This window comes from Diorhabda sublineata, chromosome 6 (assembly GCF_026230105.1).
Source record: "Diorhabda sublineata isolate icDioSubl1.1 chromosome 6, icDioSubl1.1, whole genome shotgun sequence".
In the NCBI taxonomy this organism is placed as follows: Eukaryota; Metazoa; Arthropoda; class Insecta; order Coleoptera; family Chrysomelidae; genus Diorhabda; species Diorhabda sublineata.
Genome location: NC_079479.1, coordinates 34,625,850 through 34,649,794, shown reverse-complemented (window position 1 = coordinate 34,649,794; position 23,945 = coordinate 34,625,850). Strand labels below are relative to the sequence as shown.

The 23,945-nt window shown below is 36.6% G+C and overlaps 2 protein-coding genes across 3 annotated transcripts in view; both read left to right on the top strand.

Annotated features, from left to right (window-relative positions):
• The window catches only part of LOC130445997 (organic cation transporter protein-like), a 34,648-nt gene extending 31,652 nt beyond the window's left edge, over positions 1-2,996 (top strand). For both annotated transcript variants that reach the window (XM_056781951.1, XM_056781950.1), the window contains exons 6-7: positions 1,307-1,636; positions 2,119-2,996. In XM_056781951.1, coding sequence (XP_056637929.1) covers positions 1,307-1,636; positions 2,119-2,316 — 528 coding nt within the window. In that variant the 3' untranslated portion in view covers positions 2,317-2,996. The remainder of the gene's footprint in view (positions 1-1,306; positions 1,637-2,118) is intronic.
• A 1,393-nt stretch (positions 2,997-4,389) lies between these two features.
• The window catches only part of LOC130445612 (intermembrane lipid transfer protein VPS13A-like), a 64,008-nt gene continuing 44,452 nt past the window's right edge, over positions 4,390-23,945 (top strand). The window contains exons 1-9 of the mRNA XM_056781341.1: positions 4,390-4,526; positions 8,431-8,571; positions 8,624-9,018; positions 11,793-11,989; positions 13,053-13,501; positions 14,699-14,813; positions 15,728-16,056; positions 19,861-20,051; positions 20,109-20,390. Of these exons, the coding sequence (XP_056637319.1) occupies positions 8,431-8,571; positions 8,624-9,018; positions 11,793-11,989; positions 13,053-13,501; positions 14,699-14,813; positions 15,728-16,056; positions 19,861-20,051; positions 20,109-20,390 (2,099 nt within the window). The 5' untranslated portion in view covers positions 4,390-4,526. The remainder of the gene's footprint in view (positions 4,527-8,430; positions 8,572-8,623; positions 9,019-11,792; positions 11,990-13,052; positions 13,502-14,698; positions 14,814-15,727; positions 16,057-19,860; positions 20,052-20,108; positions 20,391-23,945) is intronic.

Here is a 23,945-nt window from a genome sequence, read left to right as displayed (position 1 = left end):
CGAATGGTTACAACAAATTCAACTGTCAACTGTCAGTTGATAGCCAAAAGTATCGAATTGTTATAACAAAGTCAAATGTCAATTGTCAGTTGATACTATGAACAAAATGAGAATTAACGATTGTTCAACCTACCAGTTTTTATGTATTTTCTAATATAAACGGAAACTGAAATGAAAACTACACCAAAATATTACGAATTCAACTGTCAACTGTCAGTTTATAGTCATAGATATCGAATGGTTACAACAAATTCAACTGTCAACTGTCAGTTGATAGCCAAAAGTATCGAATTGTTATAACAAAGTCAAATGTCAATTGTCAGTTGATACTATAAACAAAATGAGAATTAACGATTGTTCAACCTACCAGTTTTTATGTATTTTCTAATATAAACGGAAACTGAAATGAAAACTACACCAAAATATTACGAATTCAACTGTCAACTGTCAGTTTATAGTCATAGATATCGAATGGTTACAACAAATTCAACTGTCAACTGTCAGTTGATAGCCAAAAGTATCGAATTGTTATAACAAAGTCAAATGTCAATTGTCAGTTGATACTATGAACAAAATGAGAATTAACGATTGTTCAACCTACCAGTTTTTATGTATTTTCTAATATAAACGGAAACTGAAATGAAAACTACACCAAAATATTACGAATTCAACTGTCAACTGTCAGTTTATAGTCATAGATATCGAATGGTTACAACAAATTCAACTGTCAACTGTCAGTTGATAGTCAAAAGTATCGAATTGTTATAACAAAGTCAAATGTCAATTGTCAGTTGATACTATGAACAAAATGAGAATTAACGATTGTTCAACCTACCAGTTTTTATGTATTTTCTAATATAAACGGAAACTGAAATGAAAACTACACTAAAATATTACGAATTCAACTGTCAACTGTCAGTTGATAGCCAAAAGTATCGAATTGTTATAACAAAGTCAAATGTCAATTGTCAGTTGATACTATGAACAAAATGAGAATTAACGATTGTTCAACCTACCAGTTTTTATGTATTTTCTAATATAGACGGAAACTGAAATGAAAACTACACCAAAATATTACGAATTCAACTGTCAACTGTCAGTTTATAGTCATAGATATCGAATGGTTACAACAAATTCAACTGTCAACTGTCAGTTGATTGCCAAAAGTATCGAATTGTTATAACAAAGTCAAATGTCAATTGTCAGTTGATACTATGAACCAAATGAGAATTAACGGTGGTTCAAAAGTTAAATAACACGTTTGAATATGTAAAAAGAAAGAACAAACATTTCATTCTATTTGCAGGCTCTTCAAGGCGCCGTGGAAATCCCTGCGATAGCTATAAGTATTTACATACTTTTGAAAAAAGGTAGACGATGGCCTTTATCCTTAACGATGATGATATCGGGAGTTTCGTGTATTTTGACGGTACCAATTTATTTCTTGAACAAAGATCAACAATGGTTAGTAACATTATTGATCATGATCGGCAAGTTTTGTATAAGCTCGTCGAATGCCATCATGCCAGTTTTTGCTGCTGAATTATATCCGACGACTATAAGAAATATCGGCGTGGGAGCTGCGAATATAACGGCCGGAATAGCTCTCATGATAGTACCCTACCTGTGGTTGTTGGTAAGTATCTAGACAATATTGAAAGCACATAGCTCGAGTGGTGGATCTTGATGAAACTGCAGGCGTTATCAGCGTACGAGGGGTCTTCAACAATCGTTCCCAATCTCCTCTACCTCTTATTTGAAAATGGAGCGGGGAAATTTTCTTACTTCTTCAAACAACTTGCACCAAATCGATTCCCTTGGAAGGAGCTACTTATTTCGCCGCAAATAATATTGTCAGACACCTAATATTTCCATTAGGATTACTTAAAAATATTTTATTTGGTGCAGTACAACAAATAACAGAACAATGTGGCGCGGATGCTGCTGCAGTAGCTCGTCCAGCGAAACTCAATCGGCGCCGGTGACGTAAGCAAGAAGAAATGACGTTTATCTTTTTATTTGTTGGTATAAATATTTGCGAATAGTCGTATTTCAATCAGCTATGTATAAAAAATAATTTTTTAACTCAAAATGTTTATCGTTTTTGATATATTTCAGTCGTCGTTTCACACCAGCGTACCGATGGTTGTTTTGGCAGGTTGTGGTATACTCGGAGGTCTTTGTGTACTAATCCTACCAGAAACCCACGGTGTTCCCCTTTCGAGTACCATCAAAGAAGAAAACGAAATCCGTAGGATGTCTATAGCGGAAGTACCCAAAAATAAAATGAACAATAATTGTTCTGGATTGCAATAACTTCTGGGAAGTTCTATGGTACAATAAAGTTACAGTTCGAAGTGAAAACGTCGAAAAATAGGCATTTTGTACTTACAGTGTAACTCGAGACTCTTGAGAGAAATAATTATTTTCAGTGTAGGCTACAATTTCACCAAAAATATTTATTGAACACGTTGTAGAACTTTATTCTATTTATTTTTTATACTATTGATATTATCGGCACCAATATTCACCGTTCGCGGGTTTCGATAGCAGATTTATCATCTTCAGACACAGTTTGAGTCAACTCGTATCGGTTAAATAAAGCTGGACAAAAAACTTGACCCATGATTAACGTCCTGCATTATTTGGACCACCCACTGTTACTGTGGATCAGTAGAAGGTGGATCTAAAGCTCTAGGAGAAGTAAAAGTCATTTTTTGTTCTCATAACGTGGTGTAAAATCGACTGTTTAGTTTTAATATGAATTCCAAACACTACGTTTCGAAACAGTCGATACAACATAACCAATTATCCTAATATTGCATTGGACTTACGTTGTTTCACCCTGTATAACTAATAAATACTTCCGACGAATATGGTTGAGTTGAAAGAAGAATTTTTTTAATGAAAGATTTATATAAATAATGATAAATAATATTTAACGAACTTTTTGTAAAAATGTATTATAATTTAATAAAATTTTCATCATCAAATATCATTATCTTTTTCTTACCTTTCCCATAATGGAATATACGTCCAAGACTTGATTTACCCGAAAGCACATATTTTTACCAAAATCTGGCAACGTTGTACAAATCGCACATTCATTTTTATAATTTTAGATTGAGCTATGAATCAACAGATATACCAAATGTGGAGTTTTTTCTTTCATTTTCATAAAAAATTTGACATAATTTGATATAAAAAAATAAACAGAAAAAATTCCTTATTACAACATTTCTATTACCCAACTAGTTTATCAGTATACAAATGATTAATTATACCAACTATGTTGATGTATGAATGAATCTGAATAAAATCTGGCAACATCGCAGCCGTCTAGAATACTCGATTGACATTTAAATCTGTTGTATATTCAAAAGTAAACCGAAGCGATTTATTTCCAAAAAAAATTAGAACGTAAATTATTAACTAAACGAATTGAAATTGTTTTTTCCATCTTAATATATAAATTTAAACGATTATTTAAAGCAGACGGTGGAATCACGTGGTTCACGTCATGAGCGCGTGTATCCCGTTACGTATATGAATCGTGACGTCAATCTGATTGGCGGACGGACGACATTTCGATAAAAAAACTTGAGGAATGTGAATTTATTATCGAACTAATAATTTTTTATAAATAAGCTGATGTAGAAAGGCGAATTTCTTCAGTTCCTTATTTCTTTTTTGCAAGGAAATTAGAATATAAAGGGGTCATCCATCTATTACGTCACGGAGAGGGTATTAACAAAATGGCTAATGGACAATGGCCAGTGTGATTAAAAGTTTTGTGACATCAGATGTGAATAAAAAACTATAAAAAGTCGTTTGGTTCATTTGTTATCCAGAATATTAGACTATGTTGATTTTATTGGATTAATTAATAAAAATATGAGTAAAAAATTAATCAGCTGTTTTCTCTCTCGTTTATGTGTGACGTCACATCCGGAAGGGGATTATTAAAATGTGACAAGGACGTGATAGAGTCCGTTCCATTTGCGAGGCGTCGTTTTTTTGGGAAACGCGTGGGATATTTCCTTGAAAAAAGAAAAACTATCAACGTGCAGAGTATTGTGCAGACTTAATGCAACGTTTGAGCAAGAAAATCGAGTGCTTTTTCATCAAGACACACGTCCGGTATTGCAAAGACCAAAATTGATGAATTGAGGTTTGAATTGCTACTTCATGCACCAGATTTAGCCCACTTGGACTATTTTCCGTTCCCAGACTCAAGAAAAGCATCGCTGGAAAGAGTTTATAGAGTTAAAAGGAAATTACATGAAAAATAAATTTTTTTTTGTGTTTTCTTTGTTGGTTCGTGTTTAAATGTTTAGAGGTATCGATTTAAATGGTTATGATGTCGGCCCACCGGCGGCGTACGGAATGGAAGTTGCCAGCTGTCAGGAAAACTCGCAGTGAAATCGATAAACTCCCGTCGAAGGTTTCATGTGCTATGTTCGTGATGATATAACGAAAATCTTGTATAATTGTTAGTAAAAACGAGGATATATAATTTATTAAAGGTAAATTTTCATCTAAAATATAGTAAAAAATCATTTTTAGTTATAAAATTAATGGGAAACCTCCACACGTTATGGAAGTTCATAAAAATATGTTATCTTTCAACTTGGTTTTAAATATTTTATACAATAATCCCGTAGAAAATTTTTTGTATACTGAAACTTGTTCATAATTTGTTTTTCCTATTTTAGCATGTTTGGAAGTTGTAATTTTCTTTTTATTCTTTACTGGAATCAAATTTTGTATCTATACTATATTCTTGTTGAATTAACTCTCAGTATTTCAATTTTTTGTTATTATAAATACGAAAAAAAAACTGGTGTACCTCAAGGTGGCCTACTAGACCCCATAATCTACTTAACATTAAATATTTGAAACGTCAAAATCGAAATAAATCCATGTTAAAGTGTTAAACAGCCCGTGGGGTCCGTTTTCAGTATAATGTACTGATATTTTTCGCGGTAATCACTAATTTTCACCTCGAGCAAGGAGATTTTTTCTTACAATCCATATTCAACCGGTTTTTCTGTTTTGACCACACTCTAATGTACTGAAACATTGAGTTAATCGTGTCCAAAAGATCTAAACTATTCTTCCCTGGCTTAAGTAACGTGCCACCGTCTTCCGGGCCGAAGTATTCGCTGTAAAGCCGTGTTCACGCGAGGCAATCGCTGTCCGAACCACTAGCAGCCAGCGCTGGCTTGGTATTTGCTTTGTGTTAACAATTTCTCAAGCCAAACCAACGTGGGTCTAGTTTTCAACCCAGTTCGGCGAATGAATGACCTCGTCTATACAACAGGGACCGAGCCGAGCTGCCATACAAACTGTAACAGTTGAAAATCATTAGTATTTTTAATAATCAACCATGTCGTGTGTATTAAATCGATTTTTCTGTTTTGACCACACTCTAATGTACTGAAACATTGAGTTAATCGTGTCCAAAAGATCTACACCATTCTTCCTTGGCTTAAGTAACGTGCCACCGTCTTCCGAGCCGAAGTATTCGCTGTAAAGCCGTGTTCACGCGAGGCAATCGCTGTCCGAACCACTAGCAGCCAGCGCTGGCTTGGTATTTGCTTTGTGTTAACAATTTCTCAAGCCAAACCAGCGCCGGTCTAGTTTTAAACCCAGTTCGGCGAATGAATGACCTCGTCTATACAACAGGGACCGAGCCGAGCTGCCATACAAACTGTAACAGTTGAAAATCATTAGTATTTTTAATAATCAACCATGTCGTGTGTATTAAATCGATTTTTCTGTTTTGACCACACTCTAATGTACTGAAACATTGAGTTAATCGTGTCCAAAAGATCTACACTATTCTTCCCTGGCTTAAGTAACGTGCCACCGTCTTCCGGGCCGAAGTATTCGCTGTAAAGCCGTGTTCACGCGAGGCAATCGCTGTCCGAACCACTAGCAGCCAGCTCTGGCTTGGTACTTGCTTTGTGTTAACAATTTCTCAAGCCAAACCAACGTGGGTCTAGTTTTCAACCCATTTCGGCGAATGAATGACCTCGTCTATACAACAGAGACCGAGCCGAGCTGCCATACAAACTGTAACAGTTGAAAATCATTAGTATTTTTAATAATCAACCATGTCGTGTGTATTAAATCGATTTTTCTGTTTTGACCACACTCTAATGTACTGAAACATTAAGTTAATCGTGTCCAAAAGATCTACGCTATTCTTCCTTGGCTTAAGTAACGTGCCACCGTCTTCCGAGCCGAAGTATTCGCTGTAAAGCCGTGTTCACGCGAGGCAATCGCTGTCCGAACCACTAGCAGCCAGCTCTGGCTTGGTACTTGCTTTGTGTTAACAATTTCTCAAGCCAAACCAACGTGGGTCTAGTTTTCAACCCATTTCGACGAATGAATGACCTCGTCTATACAACAGGGACCGAGCCGAGCTGCCATACAAACTGTAACAGTTGAAAATCATTAGTATTTTTAATAATCAACCATGTCGTGTGTATTAAATCGATTTTTCTGTTTTGACCACACTCTAATGTACTGAAACATTGAGTTAATCGTGTCCAAAAGATCTACACTATTCTTCCTTGGCTTAAGTAACGTGCCACCGTCTTCCGAGCCGAAGTATTCGCTGTAAAGCCGTGTTCACGCGAGGCAATCGCTGTCCGAACCACTAGCAGCCAGCGCTGGCTTGGTATTTGCTTTGTGTTAACAATTTCTCAAGCCAAACCAACGTGGGTCTAGTTTTCAACCCAGTTCGGCGAATGAATGACCTCGTCTATACAACAGGGACCGAGCCGAGCTGCCATACAAACTGTAACAGTTGAAAATCATTAGATTTTTCCATATTCAACCATGTCGTGTCTATTAAATCGGTTTTTCTGTTTTGACCACACTCTAATGTACTGAAACATTGAGTTAATCATGTCCAAAAGATCTACACTATTCTTCCTTGGCTTAAGTAACATGCCACCGTCTCCCGAGCCGAAGTATTCGCTGTAAAGCCGTGTTCACGCGAGGCAATCGCTGTCCGAACCACTAGCAGCCAGCGCTGGCTTGGTATTTGCTTTGTGTTAACAATTTCTCAAGCCAAACCAACGTGGGTCTAGTTTTCAACCCAGTTCGGCGAATGAATGACCTCGTCTATACAACAGGGACCGAGCCGAGCTGCCATACAAACTGTAACAGTTGAAAATCATTAGATTTTTCCATATTCAACCATGTCGTGTGTATTAAATCGGTTTTTCTGTTTTGACCACACTCTAATGTACTGAAACATTGAGTTAATCGTGTCCAAAAGATCTACACTATTCTTCCTTGGCTTAAGTAACATGCCACCGTCTCCCGAGCCGAAGTATTCGCTGTAAAGCCGTGTTCACGCGAGGCAATCGCTGTCCGAACCACTAGCAGCCAGCGCTGGCTTGGTATTTGCTTTGTGTTAACAATTTCTCAAGCCAAACCAACGTGGGTCTAGTTTTCAACCCATTTCGGCGAATGAATGACCTCGTCTATACAACAGGGACCAAGCCGAGCTGCCATACAAACTGTAACAGTTGAAAATCATTAGATTTTTCCATATTCAACCATGTCGTGTGTATTAAATCGGTTTTTCTGTTTTGACCACACTCTAATGTACTGAAACATTGAGTTAATCGTGTCCAAAAGATCTACACTATTCTTCCTTGGCTTAAGTAACATGCCACCGTCTCCCGAGCCGAAGTATTCGCTGTAAAGCCGTGTTCACGCGAGGCAATCGCTGTCCGAACCACTAGCAGCCAGCGCTGGCTTGGTATTTGCTTTGTGTTAACAATTTCTCAAGCCAAACCAACGTGGGTCTAGTTTTCAACCCATTTCGGCGAATGAATGACCTCGTCTATACAACAGGGACCAAGCCGAGCTGCCATACAAACTGTAACAGTTGAAAATCATTAGATTTTTCCATATTCAACCATGTCGTGTGTATTAAATCGGTTTTTCTGTTTTGACCACACTCTAATGTACTGAAACATTGAGTTAATCGTGTCCAAAAGATCTACACTATTCTTCCTTGGCTTAAGTAACATGCCACCGTCTCCCGAGCCGAAGTATTCGCTGTAAAGCCGTGTTCACGCGAGGCAATCGCTGTCCGAACCACTAGCAGCCAGCGCTGGCTTGGTATTTGCTTTGTATTAACAATTTCTCAAGCCAAACCAACGCCCGTCTAGTTTTCAACCCATTTCGGCGAATGTAACAGCTGAAACGGTATGCTCTAGACTTATAAGACCTATTGTGCGATGGCTACCGTTTCCGGATTGTTGAGGTACACCCGATTGGGATTAGAACATCCGCCAAAAGGCCCAGAATGAATTTTTGGTATAACCAGCTCAACGTCCTGCCTTCAAGGCACGAACCAAGTTACGAAATACATATATACACATTGTTTTATCCATATTTCAGATGTTGGAAGGCGCCGTTGCCAGATTGTTGAATCAAATACTTGGTAAATACGTTGTTGATCTAGATACAGAAAATTTGAACGTCGGAATTTTCTCTGGTCTAGTACAACTCACCGATTTAAAATTGAAACCCGAAGCTTTAGTAAGTATTAGGAATATACTACAATGTGGGTTATAATTTAGTATTGTTTTAGTACGAATTGAGGTTACCGATTGAGGTACGTGCCGGTACCATCGGTAAAGTATGGCTGCAAATACCGTGGACAACATTGTGGAACCAACCTATAATAATCAACATAGAAGATGTGCACGTCATTGCGGGACCTGTTGTAACAGACGAACCATTCGACGAAGATAAAAATAAAAGGCTTTCCAGAGCTGCCAAGAGAAAAGCCTTGGCCGATTTGGATAATCATGAAATTTTAGGAGGACCTTCTTCTTTTTCGGAACATCTAATAACGAACATCCTGAATTATTTTCAGTTAAATATAACTAACGTGCATATAAGATACGAAGATAATTATCTTTCGAGGTCTACTGTAGCTATGGGACTGTGCATTGGATCAATCACTGCAGAATCTACCAACAGGTAAAAGTAATCAACCGGTTAACAGGTGAAACGACCTTAATTACGTAAAATATCTTATTTGTATACGAGGGTTGTCTATTAATTACGAGCGTGAGCTTGAATGGTAACCAGCGTTTGGGGCGGCTAAAAACTGCGATGAAAAGTTCATCAAATGGTAGTTGGTAAACGAGAAGTGAGGTTAGGGAGATAGAATAGGCATGTAAAGACATTTTTTATAACTAAAACTTGTGGAATGAAAAATTTTAAAAATTAGATCATCGTACTCTTCAAGTTTTTAACGAACTTTAGCTTTGTAAACGCCGTGGAGTCTCTTGAGCATCAAATTTATTAATATCTAACAATTACAAGTTGATTTAATCTTTTAAACCGACATAAAAACCGATCACTTGAAGACCTTCTAAAGGAACGCATTACACCTGTCAATAAGTCGCGTGATTGACACACAGATGACGTTGACGTTGTCAAATTCATATGACGTTTATGAAGTACCAACTTTCAAAAGATTATGCGTCAAATTTTGTGACATTTCGATTAGACAGGAACAAGTGACAGCCATTTAAGTGAAGCTATTTTGTTATTTTCAAAACAATTTCTTTGTGTTAATTTTTCATTGCTTCTTGACGAAAAAAAATACTGTACAAGCTCAGCATTGGCTCTAAAAGTGTTATACTCTATCGAAAAGAACCTTTTTGTTTATTTTTCGCTTAATTTCGTGTAGGTGAACGGTCTGATTGTCCAATTGGGGTGTTTACTACAACAAGACAATGCACCGATTCACAAGTCGATGGCAAAAATGGTTAAATTTAACGAATTACACTTCGAATTGCTTCTTCACCCACCTTATAGTCCAGATTTGATCTCCAGTGACTACTGGCTATCTACTGATCTCAAAAAAAGCTCGCCGGTAAGAAATTCAGCTCAAATGAAGAAGCAATTGTTGAAATTGAAGCATATTTTGATGCAGAAGACAAATCCTTCTACGAAAATGTCACCGAGAAGCTATAGAAGCGTTGAAATGATTGTATTCTTTTGGAGGAGATTATACTGAAGAATAAAGTAGATTTTTGGCGAAAAAATTGTTGTTTTTAGTTAGTCACACGACGTATTGACGTTGAAGTGTCGATAGATATGATTACGAAAGCCAAGTCTGCTGAAAAATTGGTTAAATTTAACGAATTACACTTCGAATTGCTTCTTCACCCACCTTATAGTCAAGATTTGCCTTCCAGTGACTACTGGCTATTCGCTGATCTCAAAAAAAGCTCGACGGTAAGGAATTCAGTTCAAATGAAGAAACAATTGCTGAAATTGAAGCATATTTTGATGAAGAAGACAAATCCTTCTACGAAAATGTCACCGAGAAGCTATAGAAGCGTTGAAATGATTGTATTCTTTTGGAGGAGATTATACTGAAGAATAAAGTAGATTTTTGGCGAAAAAATTGTTGTTTTTAGTTAGTCACACGACGTATTGACGTTGAAGTGTCGATAGATATGATTACCAAAGCCAAGTTTGCAGAAAAATTGGTTAAATTTAACGAATTACACTTCGAATTGCTTCTTCACCCACCTTATAGTCCAGATTTGATCTCCAGTGACTACTGGCTATCTACTGATCTCAAAAAAAGCTCGCCGGTAAGGAATTCAGTTCAAATGAAGAAACAATTGCTGAAATTGAAGCATATTTTGATGAAGAAGACAAATCCTTCTACGAAAATGTCATCGAGAAGCTATAGAAGCGTTGAAATGATTGTATTCTTTTGGAGGAGATTATACTGAAGAATAAAGTAGATTTTTGGCGAAAAAATTGTTGTTTTTAGTTAGTCACACGACGTATTGACGTTGAAGTGTCGATAGATATGATTACCAAAGCCAAGTTTGCAGAAAAATTGGTTAAATTTAACGAATTACACTTCGAATTGCTTCTTCACCCACCTTATAGTCCAGATTTGATCTCCAGTGACTACTGGCTATCTACTGATCTCAAAAAAAGCTCGCCGGTAAGGAATTCAGTTCAAATGAAGAAACAATTGCTGAAATTGAAGCCTATTTTGATGCAGAAGACAAATCCTTCTACGAAAATGTCATCGAGAAGCTATAGAAGCGTTGAAATGATTGTATTCTTTTGGAGGAGATTATACTGAAGAATAAAGTAGATTTTTGGCGAAAAAATTGTTGTTTTTAGTTAGTCACACGACTTATTGACGTTGAAGTGTCGATAGATATGATTACGAAAGCCAAGTCTGCTGAAAAATTGGTTAAATTTAACGAATTACACTTCGAATTGCTTCTTCACCCACCTTATAGTCCAGATTTGATCTCCAGTGACTACTGGCTATCTACTAATCTCAAAAAAAGCTCGCCGGTAAGGAATTCAGTTCAAATGAAGAAACAATTGCTGAAATTGAAGCCTATTTTGATGCAGAAGACAAATCCTTCTACGAAAATGTCACCGAGAAGCTATAGAAGCGTTGAAATGATTGTATTCTTTTGGAGGAGATTATACTGAAGAATAAAGTAGATTTTTGGCGAAAAAATTGTTGTTTTTAGTTAGTCACACGACTTATTGACGTTGAAGTGTCGATAGATATGATTACGAAAGCCAAGTTTGCAGAAAAATTGGTTAAATTTAACGAATTACACTTCGAATTGCTTCTTCATTCACCGTATATACCAGATTTGGCTTCCAGCGACTTCTGGCGACGCTGTTCTCAAAAAAGGCCATCAATATACCATCGTACGAAGTGCTAAATCGGTAATTATTGTTTTTTTCAGTAAATGGAGGCCATGTAAATATGACAAAACTGCTGAGACAAGTTATTACGTTGTGAAACTAGAAGCATTTTCATTGTATTGGAATACAAACGCGAAATTACAGAAATGGGACTTGCCTTCGAAATATTATCAATGGAGAAACTCCATGTCGGCCAGCTTACAGAGCTACTCATTAAACGAAGAAGAATTCAATTTCGGTAACTACATATTCTTATAAAACTTTTGGAATCGCTTTGTTGTCAGGAATAATTTGATTGTACTGACTGTTTTGTCATTTAGATTCGTACCCAAAACACCTGGATCATCCCCAGGTACAACAACTTTCTGCACGTTACTGACTACAAGTTAGTCCAAATGCTTCCAGTTTTCTCTGCTCTGAGCTTTTAATATCATTAGGGTCTTTCTGGATTTCGTCTGTCTGTTCTCGGTCTCCAATCTAGAATTCTTTTTGTCCATTTTTGTCTCAGTATTTGGTCTATGATATCTTTAACTCCAGATCGTGATGCCGAGCATAGACCTTTCCATTTTACGCTTTGTAATTTGCTATTTAAGTATTGATCTTCTAGTTAGGGTCTCCGCGCCATAAGGAGGACGCATTGGTTAAAGGCTTTTCTCTTAAGACCGTCTCCTTTGAAAACATCCCGCAATTTACCAAACGAAGCCCATCTTAGTGTCGTTCTTCTTGATGATTTTCTTCTTCTTCGCGCGTACCAAGCAAGCACTTCTTTAGACAAACGACAATCAAATGGAAACAAGATTTTTGTTTCACCATTATTGCCAAACGATCATTCTGATACCAAATTTTATCGTTGGAAGATTTTTCTTACTGATTTTGACTCGCCCACCACATGGTACGAACTACTAACATTGGAAATCTTTAAATGATGTTTCCATTATTGAAAGAAGCTCGTGGTTCCTCCATGGCAATCCCCAAAAACTGAAGCAAGGACTTTTCCAGCAGATTTTTGGACACGAAACTTCTTAGGTCTTGGACAACCAGAGTATCGCCATTCCATCGATTGTTGCTTTGTTTTTGGATCGTAGAAATGTCCCCAAGTCTCATCCATAGTAAAAATTCGGTTTAGGAAGTCTACATCGTCTTCAGATCGAACGCTTTTGGTCAACATTCAAACATTTGGGGAACTTTACACTAAACACTTCTAATAATTTATTGTTCGTTGCTATGGTGACGCAATATTTTGTTTAAGCACGGAACTGGTCTAGGCTAACTAGATACCGATACATCCTCGTATGTTTTAGTTGTGAATCCCATGTCGGCCAAGATAAAAATGGTCATTAACAAAACACAAACCGGCCACGTTTCTAAATTGTACACGGACATAGTCGCACAAGATTGTAATATAGAACTAACCAAAGAACAATACGATTCCATCTTGAACGCTGCAGATTCCATGGAAAGAATGTTAATCAGTTGGCAATTCCTCGCTTTCCGACCGTCCGAAAGTATTCGCGACAATCAAAAAGATTGGTGGAGGTACGCGAGTTACGCCGTGCTGGAACAGAGAGTTAAACCGTACACTTGGAGTCGAATAAAAAGGGTAAGGAGGAATTATAAGCAGTATATGGAAACGTACAAGAAAATCTTATTGAATCCGAACGATACAGAGTTGAAGATGGATTTGCAAAAGTATGAGGATAATTTGTCGATCGTAAATGTTGTTTTGGCGAGACAACAAGCAAGGCTAACGGTAAGTGATAGTTCTAGTGAACTGAAAGTGGTTAATATAAAGAAAAATTCTGTCGAAAGTCATCGTATTTTGGTGGAAGTTTATGGTGAACATGCTCTAGCTGAGCGAACGTACCAAAAAGTGGTTTGCACGATTTAAAAGTGGTGATTTTGACTTGGAACGTCCTGGGTAACCAAAAAATGTTGAAGATGAAGAACTGGATGTATTACTATTAGTATTACTCGATGAAGATTGTTACCAGACACAAGAAGACCTCGCGGAATCTTTGGGCGTCACTCAAACAGTCATTTTAAAACGTTTAAAAGCAGCTGGATGTATTCAAATTTGGTTCCACATGAACTCAAGCCGAGAGACGTCGAAAGGCGGTTTTGCATGACCAAACAGTCATTTTTGCACCGGATTGTTACTGGTGATGAAAAATGGATCCATTACGACAACCCCAAGCGCAAAAAATCATACGTCGAATCCGACCAACCAGCCGATTCAACGGCAAAGCCGAATATCCATGGCGAGGAGATAATGGTGGGATCAGAAGGGTTACGAGCTGCTGAATCCGGGTGAAACCATCAATGGAAAGCGTTACCGAGCACAATTAATCCGTTTGAAGAAAGCAGTAGCCGGAATATGCAATAATTTTCCATCATGGCAACGCTCGGCCACACGTTGCTATTCCGGTTAAGAACTAGTTGGAAAACAGTTGATGGCAAGTTTTACTTCATCCACCTTATAGCCCACACCTTGCCCCTTCTGACTACCATTCGTTCTGATCGATGTAGAGCGCTTTTACTGGAATACGGTTCACATCAGAACAAGATATCGAAATATTAACTTGAGTCATTGTTGGCTGCCGAGCTGGCGCAGTTCTTTTGGGATAGAATCGACGAATTGCCAGAAAGATGGGAAAAGGTTATAGCTTCAGATGGGCGATACTTTGAATAATAGTATTGTACGTGGTTTTCTTAAATAAACGTTCAAATTTTGAAAAAAAAACCGCACGAATTGAGTTATAGACCCCAATACATCGATTCGGCAAGGATTTTCATACACTCCATACGCGAAGTCTTCGACAACTAATCAAAGTGTACTAACACTAATATATTTCCGATTTTTGATATACTTATGTTGCGAATTTCGTTGATTCTTTTAAAAACATCGATGATGAAGGTGTGGAAATGATTATCTAATCAATTTTTGAAGGTTCAAGAAAGAAGCCAAAGTGAAAAAAGCTTTTGGTCGATGCTGCCTTCGCCGGAAAGAATTTTATTATGTGAAAAAATTGGGTGTTTTGAAGATAAAGACAAAGAACGAATAGGTAAGATATTTGGTGAACTTGCTTTAGAGCAAAATCTACATACACGCAATAGAAAAAGTAATGAGACTGATTCTCTAATATACAATCAAAAGTTACAAGTCTGTTGAACCTTTTTTTAAACTTTTGGAGTACTTCTTGATAGAATTCTAGATTCACTAGGTGGAACCAACTTCTCACGAACCAACTCGCGTCTGTAAGAAGCAGATAAGCAACGTTTCCATCTTGAACGTGCTTTCCAGGTCTTGGATCATTTGGTTACAGACTCTGGTTCTTTTTTCGGGGAGTCGCGTTGTAAAAACCAACTAAATATTACCAAGAAGTCGCGTAGGATGACTTCTATCTATTCCAAATAGTAGTACCCTCGCGATTGACATTCTACGTTGATTTTGCTCTTTTGAAATGTTTTTTTCACATATAGAGCTTCTCATAAACGACAAAAAATGAATGTTATTCAAATCTAAACTTTACAAGTCATTTTAAACTTTTAAACCGACGATTTGAAGGCCATCCAAGCGATCTAAAGGAACGCATTACTACTGTCAGTAAGTCGCGTGATTGACACACAGATGACGTTGACGTTGTCAAATCCATATGACGTTTCAAAAGACTACGTGTCAAATTTTGTGACATTTCGATTAGACAGTAGAATTTCTAGGTTAGAAGCAATGGTTGGAGGTCGAGGCAACCTTAGGATCCAGGATCGTTAAGCCCTGGGTAGCCCACTTTCTTCTTCTTTCACTATGAGGGTAGTGGGGTCGCTGTTTAGTCAAAGCTCTCGGGTGGAACGAACTTTAGAGCTTCTTCAACATATTTTTTTACAAAAAAATTGGTCTCATTACTTGATTGTACAGCTAATATCTGTCATTTGGTTTTCGTTTATATATAGAAAGTATCTAAATACAAATATGTTTCAGATCATACTTATAATTTTCGATTGGGTATCATAAGTATCACTTTAACGAAGAATTGTAGAGAAATTGCAGTTTTAACAGTCACACAAACGGTCATTGTGTTTATACCAAAGTTTATAGAAGATACTTTTAGAGTATCTCTAAAAATAGAGGCTGTAATAATAGAGGGTTGTAGCAACGAAGATCATCTAATGCCGATTATATCTTCTGAACATTTGAGCGATAGTCCAGCGTATTTTCTCAAAATGGAATTGAGCAAAATGCCGAAAAATTCGATTTCTAAATACAAATTCAACATCGTTATGGATTCCGTTGAATGCATATATGACAAAGTAAGTTTTTTGTTTCGCATTAAAACAAAGTAATATTGCTACTAATTAAAATTATTAATATCTAAACATTACAAGTCGTTTTAAACCGATGATTTCAAGGCCATCTAAGCGATCTAAAGGAACGCATTTGAACTGTCAATAAGTCGTTGACGTTGTCAAATCAATCCAGTTCATCAAATGGTAGTTGGTAACCGAGAAGTGAGGTTAGGGAGATAGAATAGGCATGTAAAGACATTTTTTATAACTAAAACTTGTGGAATGAAAAATTTTAAAAATTAGATCATTGTACTCTTCAAGTTTTTAACGAACTTTAGCTTTGTAAACGCCGTGGAGTCTCTTGGGCATCAAATTTATTAATATCTAACAGTTACAAGTCGATTTAATCTTTTAAACCGACATAAAAACCGATGACTTGAATATCTTCTAAAGGAACGCATTACACCTGTCAATAAGTCGCGTGATTGACACACAGATGACGTTGACGTTGTCAAATTCATATGACGTTTATGAAGTACCAACTTTCAAAAGATTATGCGTCAAATTTAGTGACATTTCGATTAGACAGGAACAAGTGACAGCCATTTAAGTGAAGCTATTTTGTTATTTTCAAAACAATTTCTTTGTGTTAATTTTTCATTGCTTCTTGACGAAAAAAATACTGTACAAGCTCAGCATTGGCTCTAAAAGTGTTATACTCTATCGAAAAGAACCTTTTTGTTTATTTTTCGCTTAATTTCGTGTAGGTGAACGGTCTGATTGTCCAATTGGGGTGTTTACTTCAACAAGACAATGCACCGATTCACAATTCGATGGCAAAAATTGTTAAATTTAACGAATTACTCTTCGAATTGTTTCTTCATTCACCGTATATACCAGATTTGATCTCCAGTGACTACTGGCTATCTACTGATCTTAAAAAAAGCTCGCCGGTAAGAAATTCAGCTCAAATGAAGAAGCAATTATTGAAATTGAAGCCTATTTTGATGCAGAAGACAAATCCTTCTACGAAAATGTCACCGAGAAGCTATAGAAGCGTTGAAATGATTGTATTCTTTTGGAGGAGATTATACTGAAGAATAAAGTAGATTTTTGGCGAAAAAATTGTTGTTTTTAGTTAGTCACACGACTTATTGACGTTGAAGTGTCGATAGATATGATTACGAAAGCCAAGTTTGCAGAAAAATTGGTTAAATTTAACGAATTACACTTCGAATTGCTTCTTCACCCACCTTATAGTCCAGATTTGATCTCCAGTGACTACTGGCTATCTACTGATCTCAAAAAAAGCTCGACGGTAAGGAATTCAGCTCAAATGAAGAAGCAATTGCTGAAATTGAAGCCTATTTTGATGCAGAAGACAAATCCTTCTACAAGCACGAAATCTAGAAGTTAGAGAAGCGTTGAAATGATTGTATACTTTTGGAGGAGATTATGATGATGAATAAAATAGATTTTTGGCAAAAAAATGGTTGTTCTTGATGTTAAATCGTCGATAGATATGATTACGAATGCCATGTCTTCTAAATTATGGATTATCAAAACGAATAACAGAAATATATGACTCCGACCAAGATCACCTGACGAAGAAAGATTCTTTCCATAGAAAAGTGAAGAAACGAGAAACATTTAGACCCAACGGAAGAGATTTCTTTACTATGTCACCAACTGATCCGAAGAAGATCTTTTTTTTAACAAAGCTGAGCTAAGGAAAGTTACTGACCACTCCTAAGTCAACTAACATCTGAAAAACATCGGAGAAACTCCTAATAATTCTTGTTATTTGTACAAAGAACCAAAAAAAAGACGCCTCCGTGAAAGAGCGGCTGTCCAAAGATAAAGACTACGACTACTACGTTTAAAAGCTTCTAAAGCAGGAAAAGGGATGCTAGAGGGGTAAATATTCCGGGGTGTACAATAGATCATAGTTTTAACGAGGTAGTTTCACTTCCTAAATCATTTAATCTAACCACAATATTTGGAAAAAATATATTAAAAACTGTATAGTAAGAAATAGGTCTCAAATAGCCCTCATGGGGTGAATCCAACCGTTTATTGTTATTTTTAAACGTCCATATCATCGTAGGAAGCCATTTAGCATAAGCTACAACCTATTCTGCAAGAAATACCGAAGAAAAGTGTAGATTTTTTCTTCCTTGTACTTTTTTTATCTTCTTACCTTTACCTTTAACTTCTAAAACAAAACTCGATACGGAATAATCTAAATATTACCGAAAAAACGTTATAAATGTACCGGAATCAAAACAAGTTTTATTTGATGAAGATTCGTAGTTTTTTTTGCAAAATCTTTATTATGTAACGCAAAAAACAGTAATTACGAATAATTAACAATTAGTATTATTATATTTTATATTAAAATATTGGTTAGTTGTTGATTTAGCGGCCATATCAATGATTATTGTTGTCGATCTGACATAAAATTGATTTCGACTTGTCAAATATGTCAAAAGTCACACGTCAAATCGATGACGTGTTTATACTGCTCAAAACAATAAAATTCATTTAAGCTGTACAAAGAAAAGTGCTAAAATTGTTTTAAAATTAATCCTACCTGTCGATTTTAGACTTTTATGTCACAGATTTTAAATATTCCAACACTTTTCCACTTCCTCTCTGGTCAATCCCTTCAATAATATATACGAAATTAAATTTGACGCTTCAACAAATCCACACATGTACTTTAACAGGTAAAGATCGTCACAGAATTTCCAAAAACTTTTGTCCAACTCTTTGAACCCTTTCCGAATCGAATTTGCAAAATCGCTGAAATTGGTTTTTAGATATTTGCACGGAGAATGTTTTAGTGCAAAATCGAAGCCGATATCTCAATAAGCGGCCGAGAAAAACGTATGAAATTTCGCAAAATCCTTCAAAATTTCATGTCTACATCTTTAACAGCCTTGGCTTTCACGCCTGTTCAACGTGAATCCCAGATATAAACAAATAGTTAATTAGGGGGAATCCCCGAACATCTAGTCGTAATTTCTTTATGAAATAGACCTGAAAATTCGGTTCAATCCAATCAGAGAAACAATATCTGTTTAGAAGAAGGAGCTTGAAAGATTTATAAATAAAAAATAAATATATGGTTCCGTAATAAAAACTTTTGCCCAACTCTTTGAACCCTTTCCGAATCGAATTTGGAAAATCGCAGAAATTGGTTTTTAGATATTTGCACGGAGAATGTTTTAGTGCAAAATCGAAGCCGATATCTCAATAAGCGGCCGAGAAAAACGTATGAAATTTCGCAAAATCCTTCAAAATTTCATGTCTACATCTTTAACAGCCTTGGCTTTCACGCCTGTTCAACGTGAATCCCAGATATAAACAAATAGTTAATTAGGGGGAATCCCCGAACATCTAGTCGTAATTTCTTTATGAAATAGACCTGAAAATTCGGTTCAATCCAATCAGAGAAACAATATCTGTTTAGAAGAAGGAACTTGAAAGATTTATAAATAAAAAATAAATATATGGTTCCGTAATAAAAACTTTTGCCCAACTCTTTGAACCCTTTCCGAATCGAATTTGGAAAATCGCAGAAATTGGTTTTTAGATATTTGCACGGAGAATGTTTTAGTGCAAAAACGAAGCCGATATCTCAATAAGCGGCTGAGAAAAACGTATGAAATTTCGCAAAATCCTTCAAAATTTCATGTCTATGTAACTCTCAGCAAAAGGGGGGAGCTCTCGGAGAGTTCCCCTTCTATTTCCGGCGAGAGCCGACAGCGAAAAACTCGCACCTCTAAATTTGGATTAGGGAGTAAAACTTTTGTTTATTTTCAGCCCTCCATTGAAGAAATTGAGTTATTTTTCGCGACTGAAAACAACCCTCCGATAAGGTTATTCGATTTTGCGATAAACAAACCTGATTTGATCAAAGAATTAGGTAAAAATAAATTGTTGCGAGGTTGGGAGTTTGATTTTAACATTAAGATTCCCCACGTGATTTTACCCGAAGTTAAATCGTATTTGAAGTGAGTGGGCGTCGTTTTCGAGAAGTTTTACACGTTAATAACGTTTTACATTTCCAGAGCGGAGTATTTATTAATCGTAGATTTAGGAAAATTCGTTATGAAAACGGAATTATGTCAGGAAAGTTACGTAGCTGAAAATTCGACGAAAATGGAACTCGAAGAACAATTGTATACCAAACTCCTCGTAAATTTCACCGATTTTCAGATTTTATTCTGTGATAATAATGATAATTGGAAGGATGCGAAAAAAGAGAAATGTAGTGATTTGCACGTTATACCACAAACTTCATACTCGGCTATATGCGCTGTTTCCGTAGCTCAGATCAGAACAATACCCAGGTAGGTGATGGAAAACCAACTTTTTAATGCCTCACTGTATAAAAATTTATCTTATTCTTCACATAAACACATTTTAAGTCTTCAGCATACCGAATTTTCAGTTTCATCCGTGTTCAAATGGCAATTTTCAAAACAAAACTTTCAAGATAATATTTCGGTAACTTTTCTTCGATTTCTTTTAATTATATTTACACGTACATATCCGATTTCTCCATATTGACGCCGACAACGAAAACAGTTTTCTTTATATGAGTATACGAGGTCTGGCTATTAAATAACGAGACTGCGCGCCTAGAGGGCGCTCTAGACGGTTGGGGTAAAAAACGAGTAGTGCGTTGGGTATCTAAATATCTTGTCTATTCACGTACCAAAACACGTTTTCGTCACTATTGTAGTATTTGTGCAGTAGCGGTTTGAAACGAACGTGTTTTTTTCTCGTGTCGAAAACCAAATGTTTCGTTAAATTGAAAAAAAACTCCAACCGGGTGCTATAAATTGGTGCAAGAGGCATACGGGGACAATTCTCTATCTCGTTCGCGTGTTTTTGATTGGTGTAAGCGCTTCAGTGGGGGCCGAGGGAGCACTGAAGATGACCAACACCCAGGTCGCTCTGTAATTGTTTCAACTCCGGAAACAGTGACCAAAATCAACCAAATTGTGAGTGCAGATCTTCGAATGAGCATCCGGATGATTGCCATTAAAGAAACGGTTCAAAAAAATTTTACATGAGGAATTACACATGACGAAAGTCTGCGCGAAGTTGGTGCCAAAAAATCTGACTCCTGACCAAAAGCTGTTACGATAACGGGTCTGCTCGGATTTCTTTGAGAGGTTAGAAAAACATCTGCTTTGAAAGGGACCCGATTTGAGTCGATAGGCAGACCTCCTGAAGACCTTCACCAAAGAAGACTTCCAGCACTGCTTCGAACAATGGAAAAAACGTATTTTTCGTAACCAGTCGCATTATTTAATAGTCACACCTCGTATATTACTAATTTATACATCACAAAAACAGTCTTCAAAGACTCTGGTAAGTTGTACAGTCCGAAAACTAGGTATAACTGAAGAGATCCTCTAGGTACCTGGAAACTATGGAGTAGAAACTGATTGAGGTTAGAAAAACCGAGAAGAAACGTCCGGATATTGATCAAATACAATCTGGCCAAGAATCAATGGAAAAAAAAAGAAAAAAACACGAAGCATTCAATCCAAAAGACTTTAGGAATGATGACTGAACATCGTTTTGTTGCTACGAAACAATAACCGTGGAAAAATATCGAAATTTTGTCCTGTTTTGTTGAAAAAACAACGTGGAGTTCTAAGATCCTCTAGGTACCTGGAAACTATGAAGTAGAAACCGATTGAGGTTAGAAAAACCGAGAAGAAACGTCCAGATATTGATCAAATAGAATCTGGCCGAGAATCAATGGAAAAAAAAGGAAAAAACAAGAAGCATTCAATCCAGAAGACTTTAGGAATGATGACTGAACATTGTTTTGTTGCTACGAAACAATAACCGTGAAAAAATATCGAAATTTTGTCCTGTTTTGTTGAAAAAACAACGTGGAGTTCTAAGATCCTCTAGGTACCTGGAAACTATGAAGTAGAAACCGATTGAGGTTAGAAAAACCGAGAAGAAACGTCCGGATATTGATCAAATAGAATCTGGCCGAGAATCAATGGAAAAAAAAAGGAAAAAAACCCGAAGCATTCAATCCAGAAGACTTTAGGAATGATGACTGAACATTGTTTTGTTGCTACGAAACAATAACCGTGGAGAAATATCGAAATTTTGTCCTGTTTTGTTGAAAAAACAACGTGGAGTTCTAAGATCCTCTAGGTACCTGGAAACTATGAAGTAGAAACCGATTGAGGTTAGAAAAACCGAGAAGAAACGTCCGGATATTGATCAAATAGAATCTGGCCAAGAATCAATGGAAAAAAAAGGAAAAAAACCCGAAGCATTCAATCCAGAAGACTTTAGGAATGATGACTGAACATCGTTTTGTTGCTACGAAACAATAACCGTGGAGAAATATCGAAATTTTGTCCTGTTTTGTTGAAAAAACAACGTGGAGTTCTAAGATCCTCTAGGTACCTGGAAACTATGAAGTAGAAACTGATTGAGGTTAGAAAAACCGAGAAGAAACGTCCGGATATTGATCAAATAGAATCTGGCCGAGAATCAATGGAAAAAAAAGGAAAAAAACCCGAAGCATTCAATCCAGAAGACTTTAGGAATGATGACTGAACATTGTTTTGTTGCTACGAAACAATAACCGTGAAAAAATATCGAAATTTTGTCCTGTTTTGTTGAAAAAACAACGTGGAGTTCTAAGATCCTCTAGGTACTTGGAAACTATGAAGTAGAAACTGATTGAGGTTAGAAAAACCGAGAAGAAACGTCCGGATATTGATCAAATAGAATCTGGCCGAGAATCAATGGAAAAAAAAGGAAAAAAACCCGAAGCATTCAATCCAGAAGACTTTAGGAATGATGACTGAACATCGTTTTGTTGCTACGAAACAATAACCGTGGAGAAATATCGAAATTTTGTCCTGTTTTGTTGAAAAAACAACGTGGAGTTCTAAGATCCTCTAGGTACCTGGAAACTATGAAGTAGAAACTGATTGAGGTTAGAAAAACCGAGAAGAAACGTCCGGATATTGATCAAATAGAATCTGGCCGAGAATCAATGGAAAAAAAAGGAAAAAAACCCGAAGCATTCAATCCAGAAGACTTTAGGAATGATGACTGAACATCGTTTTGTTGCTACGAAACAATAACCGTGGAGAAATATCGAAATTTTGTCCTGTTTTGTTGAAAAAACAACGTGGAGTTCTAAGATCCTCTAGGTACCTGGAAACTATGAAGTAGAAACTGATTGAGGTTAGAAAAACCGAGAAGAAACGTCCGGATATTGATCAAATAGAATCTGGCCGAGAATCAATGGAAAAAAAAGGAAAAAAAACCCAAAGCATTCAATCCAGAAGACTTTAGGAATGATGACTGAACATTGTTTTGTTGCTACGAAACAATAACCGTGAAAAAATATCGAAATTTTGTCCTGTTTTGTTGAAAAAACAACGTGGAGTTCTAAGATCCTCTAGGTACCTGGAAACTATGAAGTAGAAATTGATTGAGGTTAGAAAAACCGAGAAGAAACGTCCGGATATTGATCAAATAGAATCTGGCCGAGAATCAATGAAAAAAAAAGGAAAAAACACGAAGCATTCAATCCAAAAGACTTTAGGAATGATGACTGAACATTGTTTTGTTGCTACGAAACAATAACCGTGGAGAAATATCGAAATTTTGTCCTGTTTTGTTGAAAAAACAACGTGGAGTTCTAAGATCCTCTAGGTACCTGGAAACTATGAAGTAGAAACCGATTGAGGTTAGAAAAACCGAGAAGAAACGTCCAGATATTGATCAAATAGAATCTGGCCGAGAATCAATGGAAAAAAAAGGAAAAAACAAGAAGCATTCAATCCAGAAGACTTTAGGAATGATGACTGAACATCGTTTTGTTGCTACGAAACAATAACCGTGGA